This window comes from Papilio polytes, unplaced genomic scaffold, assembly GCF_000836215.1.
Source record: "Papilio polytes unplaced genomic scaffold, Ppol_1.0 DF822511.1, whole genome shotgun sequence".
NCBI lineage: Eukaryota > Metazoa > Arthropoda > Insecta > Lepidoptera > Papilionidae > Papilio > Papilio polytes.
This window is the reverse complement of record NW_013526693.1, coordinates 957,873-974,080: the sequence shown is the minus strand read 5'-3', so window position 1 is coordinate 974,080 and position 16,208 is coordinate 957,873. Positions and strand designations below refer to the sequence as shown.

General features: G+C 33.8%; 1 protein-coding gene across 1 annotated transcript; it reads left to right on the top strand.

Annotated features, from left to right (window-relative positions):
* Positions 1-1,226: 1,226 nt before the first annotated feature.
* Positions 1,227-15,659, top strand: LOC106106053 (aminopeptidase N-like). Its single transcript, XM_013286580.1, has 13 exons — positions 1,227-1,730; positions 5,048-5,221; positions 7,489-7,806; positions 8,694-8,883; positions 9,371-9,618; positions 10,730-10,922; positions 11,243-11,429; positions 12,538-12,635; positions 12,804-12,992; positions 13,349-13,521; positions 13,992-14,114; positions 14,612-14,690; positions 15,031-15,659. The coding sequence occupies exons 1-13, from the start codon at positions 1,270-1,272 to the stop codon at positions 15,157-15,159; spliced, it is 2,562 nt and encodes an 853-aa protein (XP_013142034.1). The 5' UTR covers positions 1,227-1,269; the 3' UTR covers positions 15,160-15,659.
* The last annotated feature ends 549 nt before the right edge of the window (positions 15,660-16,208 follow it).

Here is a 16,208-nt window from a genome sequence, read left to right as displayed (position 1 = left end):
TTCTTGCTAAATATTTTTAATGTAAATTAAATTAGATATTAAGTGTAACTTGTATAATAAAATGTTATTTTTGATTATAATTTTTGTACAAATAATTTAGCTAACACTTTAAGATATATAGAGATTCCACTCCACTAAAGCAGTAGAATAGTAATAAATGTTTCGAATAATATTTTTTAATGTTGTTTTATTTATAATTTACATGGAATTTGTTACTACCTGTTGTGTACCAGCACATCCGTACGTCGACATCCGTTCTTATAGACAACACACATTATGACGAAATGTTACATTCCAATCGCCAAACCCAATAATCGATCCTAAAGTAAATAATCGATCCTTTTTGCTATCTTTAATTTGCTTTAGTTATAGAAAATGTTTTTTAATTGTTAATTAAATAAGTCCCTTTCTCTTTACCACCCTTCTCTTATAAAGAGAGGATGGGAAGGGGAAGTGAATTTAACGGTGGAGGAGATGCATAGGAAGGGGCAATATCCTCTTTATGTGCGTCTCCTCCTCCGTCGGATAAAGGTAGGCGACGCATCTGCGATCGCGGATGTCTATGGGCAGCGGTTGCTTCGCCATTTTGGCGGATTCAGGTGGCCGCTTGCTCGTTTGCCACCTTATGTTATAAAAAAAAACTTAAATAGGTATATAGAGTCTTTAAAAACAGTATGGTCGTAACAACTTTTTTTATTACTCCTGTTGGAACACCCCCATAACCTTATAAAGACGATATCAAACTCTTTGTCTTGCTACCCTTTTCCGCTATCGTTCGGCATTTATGTCAAGTATAAGAGCTGGCTCACGCCTTTGACTAAACTATCGCACGACAGTCGTGCGATTGTTTCGCAGCCCATTCAACTATTTATTTCCACAACTATAAATTGAGTAGTGTCTTATCTATATAACCTTATAGGAACCAAAGCGAGACCAAACGGTTGTGCGATAATTTAGTCCAATATTACCTCAATAATAGGCACATAAAGATTAACGCAACAAAAAAGTAAAACCAGCCAGTAACAAAAAATGCGCTAAACTGTACATGTACGTAAGTTTTCGTCCAAATTTATCCAAATTATTTAGAGCTATGTTAATGTACTGCGTTCCTGGAAATTGATCGTTATTTATGCGACTTAAGGGGGCAGGGGAGTTCTTAGCACGCTGGTCACTTTTGGCGCCAAGGCAATGGCCAGTGCAAAATACAAAACGCAGTAATACGCGCGGCGCGAGGACGTGTCTATCACATTAGATCGAAATTAAAAAAAAATGTTTCTTTCAATTTTTTATTTATTATTTTTTTGTACATCAATCCAAGGAGGTTTTGTTGATGAAGAATGTTTAAATTACACAGTGTATCCAGTGCAATATGAATTAACAATAATACCTTATATTTTTAAAACTGGTGATTCTTATTACGATTGCAATATGGTTGTAACTATTATAGCAAATGCACCGAATGTTAGAGTTATAGAATTGGATGCTAGAGATTTGGACATAAGGCGAGATTCGATAAAAGTGCTCGATGGAGACATAGACTTGGTGAATAAACATAGACCTTACGAGGTAGACAAAGTTAGAGGCAAATTGTACATTTATTTATCGGATTCATTAAAACAGTATAATGTTTATAAGACTCAATATTTGTTGAAAATTTCATTCAACAAACGTTTGAAAAAAGAAAGTGATGGAATATTTATACTTGATTTCAATGAAGATGGTACTACCAAGTAAGTAGCATATTTTAAATTTAATTATTGCGTTATGTATATTTACGATAACTTAAGTTAAAACAGTTTTATATAAAATTTATAGAAGGGTTGGGATTTTAAGAAATGTCAATTAAAATTTTGTTCCACTTGATTCTGTCTGTCTGTAATGTAAAAGTTTAGATGCATAAATGGATGTTTGTTAGAGTTTGTACCATAAACTGCTCAACAGATCTCGATTAAATTCGGCATAGATGTAGAACATAATCTGGAAGAACAGATAGGCTACTTACTTTTTTAATTCCACACGAATGTACCCGCGGGTGACAGCTAGTATTGAAATAAATGAAGGTTTGATAACGCCATAATTCTAAAGCAGTTTATATTCCATTTAATTTTAGATTATGAATGGCTAACGCAACCAATACTTATGAATAAATATAACGCGTTATGACAATGAGGCTAAAAATAATTATGTCTTCTGTTTGTGTGCATACGACTTTGATGTCCGTCATATCAATCAACGAAGAAATAATGTTAAAATTAAAAATCAACAAACTTTTTTGTACTAAGAGTCAAATTTCCATGATATATGTCTTGCGATAGGGAAATATACATTTGGTAATCGTTTCTTTTAAAGACACAAGTTACAAAACGTAAGTTTTATTCGTCTCCAAGAATCGAATTATTACCAAGGACGTCTCATAAATTTGCTATCATAGTTAATACATAAAAAATGAATTAATGTGAACATATGCATACAAATGTAAACGAGGAAGGTTCACCTTGTTCACCCACATTGCTATGGGATTGCGCGGGGGCGATTTTTACAACACTTCCTAAGTTTAAACTTGAAATAAACGCAGTAAATGCTATAAAATTACGAAATAAAAAACGTGGGAGATGTCATTTTAGTTTGCTCTTAATTACATAATTTGTATTGAATCGCAAGAATTTCATATCTTACAATATTACAAAATACAATAAAGAGATGTTTTCGTATAATAGATAAATATAAATAAACCCAGCTAATGAAAAAACCACGTTACATCTATTGAACGTGGACTCATTCTTGATTGGAACCAAGAATATAGATACCTTAGACTGGGAGCCCTTAAATCGCAATAGTTATTACACCATTTCTTAATGTACGCAAAGTAATGTTACATATATTTCCGCAATATTGCGGGGATTTCATTATCTCTGGTTAGACTATACTTTAACTCTACTTTATGGGAATGTAATGTCTTGAGCCCATTTTAAGGAATTATTGATTTCATAAATTTACAACATATGCGTCGGTAATTGACAGGATTGTTTATAATATTACTAGCGCCCTGGGCGAGTATCTACGGCGCCCCTCATAGGTATACAAACATATACGAAAGAGGGCGCAAGTGTCGTCCTTTTATGCGCATTTAGCGCCTCTTTGTTCATCGCCCCATGCATTACCCTTACGTCTCTATTTTAAATAGTAACAATTTTGTGGTTTTTATTTCTACATTATTGACTGTAGATGTATTTATAGTTCTACTGAAGTTGGTCAACTGCAATTATTGCAAATGATTCAATGGACTGCTGACGTAAAACCATTAAATAATTAACACTACACAACACTCAAGGTGAATAAAACACTGAAAAAAGCGTAATTCAACAAAATATTTATGCACACGGAAGCTATACATTATCTGGAATGCAGCAAGGAACAAACGTTTTTTTGATACATTCAAATTAAGAACGCCCAAAAAAGTTAAAAATAAATTAATGTATGGCTGTGACATTCGCTTTTAAATTGTTGGCAGTACAGAAAAAAAAAATAAAAACAGACATTTTTAAAAAAGGAACGAATTCTTAGTAAACAAATGTAACCTTCGTTAAATCACTTCCTGTCGTCAAGACGCAGTGGGAGTTAGTTTATAGCCCTAATGTTACGGCTCGTTAACTTCGTTCAACAATAACCTCTCCCTTTAGTTTAAATGCTACCTATTCTTACAAGAAAAACTATAGGGATTTAAATTCGAATTTTAGATAAGCTCTGAATTAAATGCTGTACAGAGTAATATCTTAAGAATTGTTTTGATTAATCGTAGTGCAGTTATACTCATAACAGGACTGTAAAATTCGGTGTGCTTTAGGCGATAAAACTAAATTCGAGTTACCTAAGCAACGAAGTGTTAACGTCTGAGGTAAGCAATGATTTGTTAATGAGAACGAATGGGAAAATAACATAATTCCTCAAATTAAAACCGATCGAGTAACTATAACAAAAATGTTCTTGACAATGAACGATATCAAGGTTCGAAAATGTAAATGTGCATAGATTAAACAAACATTTTTTGTAGGCCACACACGTTAGATATGGCATGACGGTTTTGTTACTTAATTACATAACTTTAACGCCAACGTGTGTATCCTGCATTAGACATCAAGCAAAAAGCGTTTTTCTTTTGTCTTTAATGTTGTAAAAATAACTTGTACTAATGTTATAAACAGAAAAGATTTGAATTTTTGTATGTATTAAAAAACCTCAAAAATTACTGGGCCTATTTCAAAAGTTCTTTTACTATTAAAATGCTCCGTTATCAGAGAGTAATATAGGCTATGTTTTTTATTCTTTTTAATTTCATACGGGCGAAGTCGCGAGGGACAACTAGTTTAATCATAAACACAAATGTATCTCTTTTCGTAGAACGTTGTGTACAATTGAAGTGCAGATTAGTCGCGCGTCGCTGGCTCTAAGACGGCCTTGTGACATCCGCGTGGGCGACCAGTTTGTCTCGTGCTCCATATCGGGAGACGTTTTACATCGCACTGTGTACAGATAAAAATACCAGATACGGTTAACAGCAGTTTGTCTGAAAATATTTGTAACTAGCTTTCGTCCGCCACTCCGTATGCGTAGTATTAAAAAAACAAAAATAAGTAGTCTATGTGTTCTTCCAGACTATGCTCTACAATGCCGAATTTCATCGAGATCCGTTCATTGGTTCAGGCTACAAACTCTAACAAACGTCTATCCATCCATCGAAACATTCGTATTTATGATATTAGTAAGAAGTAAGATAGTACAAAGAGTTAAAGTTTTTGTCACATCCTACTTAGAGACGGAAAGACAGATGTGAAATAACTAGAAATTTCTAATACAGATTCTTTTACATAACTGTTTTTATCCTTGTTGTGTTTATCTCTACTAATATTATAAAGAGGAAAATATTCTATCTTTGTAAATATCGAAATAACTCAAAAACTGCTCGGGGGCCGTCCATAAATTACGTCAACGATTTTTTCAGACTTTATACCTCCCCCCTACAATCCTTAACATTGTTTCTTTCTTTCAGATATTTATACACAACACGTCTATCACCTAACAAGGCGAAATACTTCTTTCCGTGCTTCGACAATCCGCGCTTTGAAGCTGTCTTCAAATTCAAAGTCTACCTGCCGCAGTCTCGCGTCGACATGCAGAATTCGAACACAAGTTTGGTAATATCTCAAGAGCAACGTCATTATACGTAAGTACATCTTAAACACACTAAAATACTTATAATTGTCTAGTTTTATATATCAAATTTTATTATTATTTATATATATGATTTGTAAGTGGTCAGTGGTCAGGGCTGCAGTGACAGGAACCTCCTCACCATGCGTGTGGTTTCTCAAATAACTGCCTTATAACATATCAATAACTACTTACAAAAAACAACTGTTGGCTTCCACAGCCGTAAGATTATGCACCTCAATCTTTTTGAGAAGACAAATGGCAGTGGAAATACGCCACGACTTAGATGCACGGAATGTATAAAGGGGTCTGTACGTATTTGTTACGGTACTATCCGGATGGTTTGAGTCTATCAATATTAAAAAGCATATCATTAGAGAGTAACATTAGTTACATTATCAATAAATATATAACATTATTGTTGCATCATTCAAATTGCTTATAACAGGCAATGAAACGGTATTATATTAGTTATTAAGTTCTGGGGCATGCGGTTGAAATGCAATCGTTGAACGGCTTGAAATAGCTAGCCAATTGTTATTTGTTGTATGAAAACAAAGACTGAATCAAAGACTATTTTTTTTATATAATTAATAAGGTGGCAAACGAGCAAGTGGCCACCTGAATCCACCGAAATGGAAAGCGACCGCTGCCCATAGACATCCACAATTGCAGATGTGGTGTCTACACTTAATTGACGGAGGAGGAGACGCACATAAAGAGGACACTTCCTTTTCCTATGCGTTTCCTCCACCGTCAAAAAGATAAATCTTATATCTGGATAGAAAAGCATATAGAAGCAGCTAGAATTTGAATATTCCGAAGTAATTTTCAACCAGTTTCAATCGTAATAGATAGTGCAAACAGAGAATAATCATTTAGGCCTCTGCGCTCTCATAAAGTTGGCAATTCAACTAACGTTCCTCTGGCGAGTTGTCCATTAGAGAATTTAACCTTAAGCGACCAGGCTCTTTAGACAAACTAACATTCGATTATCGCTATCGCAGATCGGAGATTCAAAAATATATGGAACTGACAATAACGTTGGATAAGTCCCGCAATTGTCACGTATTTATTCCCATTAATTTTGGAACATTTTGTTAAATTTACTAGCAACATGGCCAATCGAAAGTCATTTTGACTAGTGGTTCCTTGTTTGCCCTCTACCCTAAAAGAGTCTACACAACAATTAAGGCAATCAACTCTGTATCTGACTTCCATATTAGTTCCTAGCTTACAAATTGTACTCTTTGTATCGTGTTTAGTCCGGGTGATTGGAGATACGTCGACCGGTCGCAAAGAAACCACAATAATTGACACCATTCCCAGTGACCACTCGATCACTTACCTAATACGGTCTAATGGATTGTGTAGGAGCAGACTGTGAGCGACGCTTATAACGTTTGAACAACAGGAACAAACTATTACATGCTACAAAAGTCTAAAATAAAATATTTAGCATTTGTAACAGAAATAACATCCCCAAGAGTAATTATTTGATTCTACAGAACAAACAGTTTTTGCGCAAGGAATTTAAAATAGCAAACAAAGCAAACTTAAACAAAGTTGATTGATTTATGATTTAATTTTTACTAATATTTTAAAGACACATTTAAAAAAAGCACAATACTTAGTAATCCGAAAACAATCGAAAAGAAGATTGGGATATTTATGTAGTTAACAATAATAGAAATAACATTTAAATATAATTTCACGGATTATTTTTGCCAATTGCTCTAACAGTATGGCCACACCTTTATATGTACAGTGTACAATTATAATCAGGGAAAGCCGACAACTTTTTCTTCCCAGAACTTGTGTCTATATTAAGTCTTAGAGAAAATTGAAATATCTGCCGTGTAGACTACGGATAAAAATTGAAGCAATTACAGATTTATTTCATTAGTAGTTAATAAACAAACATACTACCTTTCTATCTTACTTCTTACTAATGTTATGAAACGCTAAAAAAAACTAAATGCTAACACGTGGATGGATGGACGTTTGTTAGAGTTTGTAGCCTAAACTGCTAAACGTATCTTCATTAAATTTGGCATATAATTGTAGAACATAGTCTGGAAGAACACATAGGTTACTTTCAAAGTTATTTTTTAATTCCATGCGAACGGAATCACGGGCGAAAACTAGTAATGATGCATAGGTTACTTACAAGATGGATTAGGAGTTAAAATAAGGAAGGTCATGTAAATATTTGGTTTTTGTTCTTTGTGACAAAATTATTCTTTGTTAATCCTATGTTAAATAAATTTTCTATTTCAGTGCTAGTAACGATTATCAAATATACGAATACATCCCATCACCACAAGTTGCGTTATACCAAGTTGGTTTCCATCATTCGAATTTCGGTAATCGTCGAGTCTTGGCCACAAAAACTAATGACACACTAATCGTCTGGGCGCCTGTAACTACGCTGCAGAACTATAATTACATACTCCAGTTCGGAGATACGATTGTAAATCTTATCCATGAGTACTCAACCATCAATCGGCCGCTTGTAATTGGCCCGATCAATTTAGTGGCTGTACCATCCATCCTTAATGGATATGAGATAGGAAGTTGGAATCTCTTAACCAATGGGTAAGTGTAACTCTGATTTATAAGTGGTTTTGAGGTATTAGACATTTGTTATTTTTGACCGACTTCCCAAAAGAAGGAGGTACTCAATTCGTCTGTATGTTTTTTTTTATGTGTGTTACGGCATAACTCCGCCGCTAGTGGACCGATTTTTAATTTCTGTTTCTTATAAGTACTGCTTATGCTATCCTTGACGAAATCCATCTATAATTCAGAGACGAACGTAATCCTTTATTTAAAATGATTAGTGGAATTTTAAAAGTCATTTCCAAATTCAAATGATTACTTATAACATTGCTTAGGGAAAACCAGATACGAGAATTCCCCAGAAATATTTGGAACAATGTTCTTGTGTGTACATTTTGATCTTGAGTGTTATTCTGAAAATTTGCTCTTCCCAAATAAACATTGTCGAGCAGAAATTTTAAACAAAACATTGCTTACGTTAGTACCAGCCTTGGCACTGTTGACCTCGACAATTCTTTAAGATGTTAGAAAGCAGATTTATGCAAACATTAATTTTATCTGACTGAATAACGACTGCAAAAACATTATTTATAATGATAATATTAATTAATTGGTTAAGAAAATAACGTAAGGAAAGTAAGAAGAATATGCCACAGAAACCATTCTATGACATCCACCTTTCCAGTTAACTTTGAGCATTAGTATGTAAATTTCGACGATTGACAAGTACTTCTAACTCACTCATTTATAGATAAAAAATGTAAGTACTCAAAAACTATACTCTAATCATCGCGTTTGTTTATCTTTTGATTATCACTAAATAGTTATTCACTCAAATTAACTCATCCATTCTGCAGAGAACCAATTACCAATTTCTTGTTTTTTGGCATCCGAATTCTAAATTATAATTACCCTAATTGCAGAGACAACAGACTGATGTACATACCACAGCTTACCAGTATAAAGCAAATGGAAATGATGAAGTTTGAACTGGCGCAGCAGCTGAGCAGGATATGGCTAGGCAACCCTGGCGAGCCCGAGAGGACCAGGTGGAAAGAGGAGTGGTTCAAGGAAGGCGTTGCTACGTATTTAGCATATTATTTCTTAGCTCAGGTAACACGAAGCTGGGAATTTAATTTTACCAGCGACATATCAAATACTAAGTACCATTGCCAATTGGATTAGTTAATACTAGCTGTTGCTCGCGACTTCGTTTAACATGTAATTTGAAAATATAGCCTATGCTACTCAGCGATAACGTAGCTTTCTAACGGTGAAAGATTTTTTGAAATCGGTTGAGTAGTTTTCGAGTTTTTTCAATACATCCAAATTACAAATCTTTTCGCTTCTAATGATACTAGCTGACCCTCGCGATTTCGCCCGCGTGAAAATAAAAAATAATAGGAATCGTAGCCTTTGTTACTCACTGATAACGTAGCTTTTTATATTTAATTAACAATTTTTTTAGCTTTTTATATTTAAAAAACAGTTTAACAATTTTTAAAATCGGCCCAGTAATTTTTGAGTTATTTCAATACATACAAAAATACAAATCGTTCCTCTTTATTATGTTAGTACAAATTTCGTTTATACATTTCAGTATAATCAAGGAAGACATAGTTCACCGATTGGTAAATACGGTCTCGAAATGAAGCATAAGGCGATGTTAGTGGACTGGTATCACAGTACGCCAGCGCTGGCAACATTCAACAGAACACTGGCCATCGAGATACCTTCAAGATACAAAAGCCTTGTGACAATGAAGACCGCGTCAATATTATGGATGGTAGAGAATTGGCTGGGATCGGAAAAGTTCCAGAAGGCGTTAGTAAGATACATTAATTCACGGTAAGTTTGAATTGTAAACCTAAATACCAAAGACATTAAAAATATATAGACGAGGCAGTGACAAAAAGCCCATCTTTTTGTTATTGGCACTTTATTTAAATGTTTACTTTAAATTATATTGACATGTCGTTGTGAGGACCTAATTACAGATAGTGTTATTGAGATTACGTGAAAAATGTCTCAAGTGAAGCGTCGATTATGCCTTGTCTATACATTTTAGAATCTCTGTTAAATACCAATGATTTTACAAGTACGTTGTTTGATTCTAAAGATTCACTATTTATTAATAGATTATGATTGTTGAATTATATAGGTCAAGATCATTCGATAACCGTGAAACACTGCTCTAAATGTTCTAACGAAATACGAAAATAATAAACATTGCGAATTTACGTTTTATTTTTGTGCGGCTACTTTGTGCAAATTTTGTTCTTCCGTATTTTGCATTTTGATCTTTCATCAACATCTGAGTTAATAAATGTCTTATTAAGAGCGGGAGTAATCCTTTGACTTAATTATCGCACAACCGTAATCTATAATCGGACAGATTATCGATTGTCAATTGTTTCGCAGCCAATTCAACTGTTTATGCACAACAGCACACAACAGTGGTAGTGCCCGCTTTAACATCTTAGCACTACAGGGCCGGCACGCCCGGTGTAATACCACGACCACACAGAAGACAGGCGTCAAATGGAAGCAATTCCGTGTTTCGTCTGATGAGTGTGGTGCCGGAGGCCTAATTTAAGTCCCTTTCTCTTTACCACCCTTTTCTTACAAGGAGAGGTTGGGAAGAGGAAGTGGATTTGACGGTAGAGGAGATGCATAGGAAGGGAAAATATCCTCTTTCTGTGCGTCTCCTCCTCCGTCGTATAAGAGTAGGCAACGCATCTGCAATTGCGGATGTCTATGGGCAGCGGTCGCTTCGCCATTTTGGCGATTTCATGGGGCCGCTTGCTCGTTTGCCACCTTATGTTATAAAAAAAAAACTAAAAATCGAGTAGTATGCGCATCATATAAGTTCATAGGAATCAAAGCGAGACTAAACAGTTGTGCTATAGATTATGTTATTGTAACGATAGTTTTTTGATGTCGCTATATTTATCTTCAGGAGAGGGAAATACATATCTTTGGAAGATTTCATGATCAGCTTGGATCAAGACACGGTAGAATGTCTTCATCAGTTCTTCAATGGTTCCACAGCATCAAGGGTCTTAAAGTCGTGGTTCCATCAAGCTGGGTATCCTGTTATTAACGTGCAAGTACTCAGAGATCGAAATCCAAATGTTATTCTTCTTAAACAGGTAATTTAAGGGTTTAACTATTTCTAATATCTTTGAATGCAGTTAGTAACGTTTCTCAACTTTATTTTGGAGGTTCAATCGTCCGAAAAGTGATTTAGTTATTTTAATTTCTTTACTAGCTTTTGCCTGTGACTCCGTCCGCGTAGAATTAAAAAAAAAGCGAGTAGACGATGTGTTTTTTCAGACTATCCTCTACGTCTATGCCAAATTTTATCGAGATTAGTTCAGCCGTTTAGGCTACACGTAAACATCTTTCCATCCATTTGAATTTTCGCATTTATAATTTTAGTAAGAAGTAAGATTGATTAATGTTATTTCAGAGACAATTCAGCTTCACAAACCTCAATCGTGTGGACTCGAACTATTTGATCCCAGTTTCATACATAATGCAGAACAACGAGAATTGTTACAATTGCTACCAGCCTCGGTTCACCATCGGTATGCAGACGTATTCCTTCGGAGAGAATCTGGACGGAGGCTGGATAATACTTAACAGGAATGCTTCTGGTAATTTTCCTTCTACATTTATTCCCTTCATCTATCTACAACTATAACTAGCTGTTGCTCACGACATCGTTCGCATGAAATTGAAAAATATAGCTTACGAGCTGTTGCCCGCGACTTCGCCCGCGTGGTATTCGAAAACATACAAACTATATAAATTACAAAAAGCTAGGTATCCCTCGGGAACCGGACATTTCTCGGGGATGAAGCTTGTCCCATGTGTACTCCAGACTTTGTTTTATATCTGTGCCAAATTTCAATAAGATATGTTGAACCGTTGCAGAATGATCGAGTAAACATTAAAAAACTAAATTAATGAATCCCACGGGAACCGTCACTATTCCCGGGATAAAAAGTAGCCTATGTGTTCTTCCAGACAATGCTCTAAACCTGTGCCAAATTTCATGGAGATCCGTTCAGCCGTTTAGGCTACAAACGCTAACAAACATCCATCCATCCATCCATCTAAACTTTCGCAATTTTAATATTAGTAAGATTAGTAAGATGTTACTCACAGGCAAATTACCTTTTTAACTGTGAAATAAAAGAAATCACAAGAAGTTGTTTTCAAAAAACTTAAGGAAAAAATATGTATAAATAAAAAATGAGAATATATTGTTTATACAATTCTTAGAAAACGATTGATCTTGAATCTGACCTCAGAGTGGCTGGCATCCTTGGCCGAGGTGGAAATAATCTGCGGTCTATTTGTGGAACCGTTGCATGAGTTCATGCGTTTATGTGTACAATCCCGACTTGAGTCAGAAGCAGAACAACACGTGTTTGTTTTTAATTTCTCTTCAACATTCTGGTAATTTCGTTAGTTCTCAGGGACAGGGATTTGTAGTAGAATCTAAGGAAGACCTATATCGAAGGACAAGCTGGAAGCGGAAAATAACTTATTTGTTTGTAAAGTTTATAACAAATGTTAGTGTTAAAATCTATATAAGAATATTTCGGAGAATAAAGGCTTACATATCTATTTAATTTTGACAATTTGTAACCACAAATATGTAGGTTTTGCCCCTTTTTATAGGTTCAAAATTTGCCTATACTTTTCATTTTATTATACTATCCAAGATGAAAACTTTGACATTATTTCTAATTCCAGGGTATTATCGCGTTAACTACGACACTTACACGTGGAGACTTATAGCTAAAACTTTAAAGGAGGACCATCTTACTATTAATGAACTGAACAGAGCTCAAGTAAGCATTAAAATGATTAAATACAAAATTTAAAGAAATGATTGTTTTTTGCATGATTTTTTTATATTAGCGCCATCTAGAGTATGAAATTGGAAAGTAGATGGATTTTTATTGCAAAAGACATTTCTTATTTGTACAATATTTTAATTGAATGTTAATTTTCAACAGATTGTTAACGACGTATTTGCGTTATTTAGCGCTGGGGATTTGGATGTAAATATTGCTATGACAATTCTGGACTATCTCAATGAAGAATTGAGCGATGTGGTTTGGGACGCCGCAGCCGCCGGTTTCGAACTATTGAAGATAGATGGCGCTAATTGTCATATGACAAAGACCTTGTATCAAGAATGGCAGGTACTTCGGATCAAATAGCTACGGAAAAACTACATTAAACTATTTACAGTACCTGGATCTGTTTTGTATTTAATATAGAAATATTTGAACCTTATCAACATAAACTTTTATTGGATTGGATGGATGTTTGTTAGAATTTGTAGCCTAAACTGCTGAACAGATCATGATGAAATTAGTCTTAGATATAGAGGATTGTCTGGAAGAATTCAGAGGCTATTTGCTTTTGTTTTTTTTTTTAAAAAAAAGCTAGTATGTACATATCTACATGTCAAATCTATGTGATCTCTTTTAATCCATAATACTGAATTAATTTTTGTGACTAGAAGTAGTGTTTCTTAATTTTTTTAATGTTACAGGAATTTATGCGATCAAAAGTAGCTGCATTATACAAACGACTAATAGACAATCGAGAACAACGACCAAACATACGTCTCTTCAGAAGTGTTATTGTTGACTTCGCCTGCACTCTCAGACATCAGCCGTGTTTGCATTACATGAAATCGATACGTACACCGTTCGAAAGACATATGTACTTAAAACATTTTACTAATATTATAAATGCGAATGCTTAGATCGATGGATGTTTCTTAGAGTTTGTTGCCTAAACTGCTGAACGGAACTCGATGAAATTCGGCACAAATGTAGAAGCATAGTGTGAAAGAACACATAGTCTACTTATTTTTGTTTTTTTAATACCATGCGGACGAAGTTACGCACGAAAGCTAGATGTTAATAAACAGCCTATAAACTACTAGTATTCTTGTAATCTACAGATATTTGTATGCATATAATTTTTTTTTAAATAAGGCCAAAAAGTGACGAAACTGCCTGTTCATTTGATTATAATAACGATACATTACAAAGCTATTTAGAGATTTCACTATTGCTTTAAAACTACTCGATTTTAGTATGAAAAAAATTAATTAGGAAGCTTCTAAGTGTATAGTGTTCTTAATTATGTTGTGTATAATTAGTAATTATGTTAATAATTGATTTCAGAATGAATCCCGATTTCCGAGAAACGTTTTACTACGTACATCAAAGCGAATCAAATGGTAATTTCGGTGGCGATGGATTGAATCGCTGTGAACTGGAGGAGAAAATTAACGCAGAACATAAAATGCAAGTATATTTATGTTTTAAAAAAACATAATCTGGTCAGGGGCGAACCTCCAAGTTAGATAGGCCTAATCATTTTCATACATCACACATGTATAGTCGCGGAAATCTTCGGTGTCTCACGATGAAAATTAACTTGTTCATTGTAACTTCGTCTCTTCCTACACATAACAAATGAGATAGCAGTGAGTGCACACGAAGGCATAATTATAATAAAAAACTAGCCGTGCTTGCCGACTATTTTACGCACATATACACTTATAAGCTGCATTGTATAGACTTTTGTTTCTTTATTCGTTTCAAAATGTTCAAACGGTTGTAGCTTTTAAAGTGTTACACCGCCAGTGTACCCGACTGTACGATCTGAATTCGACAAAACACCGCAGTGCTCGTTGTAACCGTGTATGGCAGACTATAAAAGTCTCGCAGTCTCAGTTTTTTTAAGGGACCTACCCAAGACAATTAAGCATTAAATAAAGCTATCTGTAAAATGTTTTTAGGCGAGAAGAGAACAGATTCTTGTATCGAATACCGATAGGAACTCCTCGGCCTCAGGAACTCGTGCGGTCAACTACTGAGGTAAATATATTTATACTTGCGATTTACGGTAGTTCCTCAGTGTAAAAAAAAAATAAACTTTCAATAACTTAAAATAAGTCCTTTTCAATCCATACTTTAATATTTTAAAGAGGAAATATTTGTATTTTTGTATTTTTCAAGGAACTGAAATTATTTAAAAAACTGGAGCGATATAAAAAAATATTGCACTATTAAAAAAGCTACGTTATCATCGAGTAACATAGGCTATTATTTGCTAACAATCCAACGTGTAAAATATTTTACGTCATTTTTAAGCTATCTTAGCCTCTATCAGCCAGTGGTGGGACAGGCCCTTAATCTATTATTTATATATTCACAGTTCGTTGTAACTACAGAATCTTCAACAACTGTACAAACTTTGGTGGCAGGACCCGGAGGATCTGCTTCGATAATGTCTTCCTTCTTAATTACAATTATATTATTAACAATAACTTTAATTATTAGATAAATTGGATTTAAGTTAATTACTGGACAAATGGTTTTTTTTTTAATACAAATGGTTCGTCTGTGATCAGCATAGAGTATTTCTGTGACGTATTAAATTCTATACTTTTTTTCAACATGTAATAATTTGATAACCTAACGTCCGACTTCTGAAACGCTTCGGTTTACAAGAGCCGCTTACGATTGTCTGATTTTTTATTGAATTTGGAGAATTGAGGCCTTTTTAAAACAATCTATATTTAAATTATCGTAATATAATTCGACTATTAGTGGAGAAAGGCTTATAGTAAATTAATAGTTCTGTTTGGACGTGTCATTTTGTAGCAGTGGAAGCCCACGCTAAGAAATGTTTTAGTACTAAGTATTAATATTGCAATCGCTGCCATTACAAGACTAACTTTATTTATTTTAATAATAATATTGAATAAAGAACTTATTTAATTATTTTATTCACATTCCTACTTTTAATCAGTTTATTATCGGCTTGCTTTTTTAAATTGTAATATTAAAAAATGAGTAAATGTATAAAATAATATATTTGATTCTTTTCAAGTAATTTTTACGTTAATTTTAATGAATATTTATTCTAATTGTATGTAAATCTAGTCAATTTATATTTGTCAGTTAAATATTAATTATAACTTATTAATGTAAAAATATATGTTATGTCGTTTAATATTTGTTAAATGTAACGATTAATCTGAAAATAATAAAAAAACTGAAAAGAAAACAATAGTTTTATTATTTCGTTTTCGAGTTACTCATAGATAAATTACCTTTTTAATGGTGAAAGAATTTTTAAAATCCGCCCAGTGGTTTTTGCGTGAAGTAAATACATGCAAAAATCCACAAATGAAAATCTCTGCTCTTTATGATAGTATTCGGCTTTGAAAAATAACTAACTTGGGAGAAGGTTTATTGCAATCGAGAAAAAAAAAACTACCAACAAATTTATTTAACACACAATTTATTCTGTACACATTAAATTAGTAAACGTTAAAAAATATATTATTAAAATAAAAAAAAAACTAAAAACCTAAATTTGAAGCAAGA

Bases quoted from the DNA above. Each gene is read 5' to 3' on its own strand.
- LOC106106053 (XM_013286580.1), top strand. From the start codon at position 1,270: ATGTTTCTTTCAATTTTTTATTTATTATTTTTTTGTACATCAATCCAA. The intron at 12,636-12,803 runs GTAAGCATTAAA...AATTTTCAACAG, and splicing joins ATGAACTGAACAGAGCTCAA to ATTGTTAACGACGTATTTGC. The intron at 14,691-15,030 runs GTAAATATATTT...ATATATTCACAG, and splicing joins TCGTGCGGTCAACTACTGAG to TTCGTTGTAACTACAGAATC.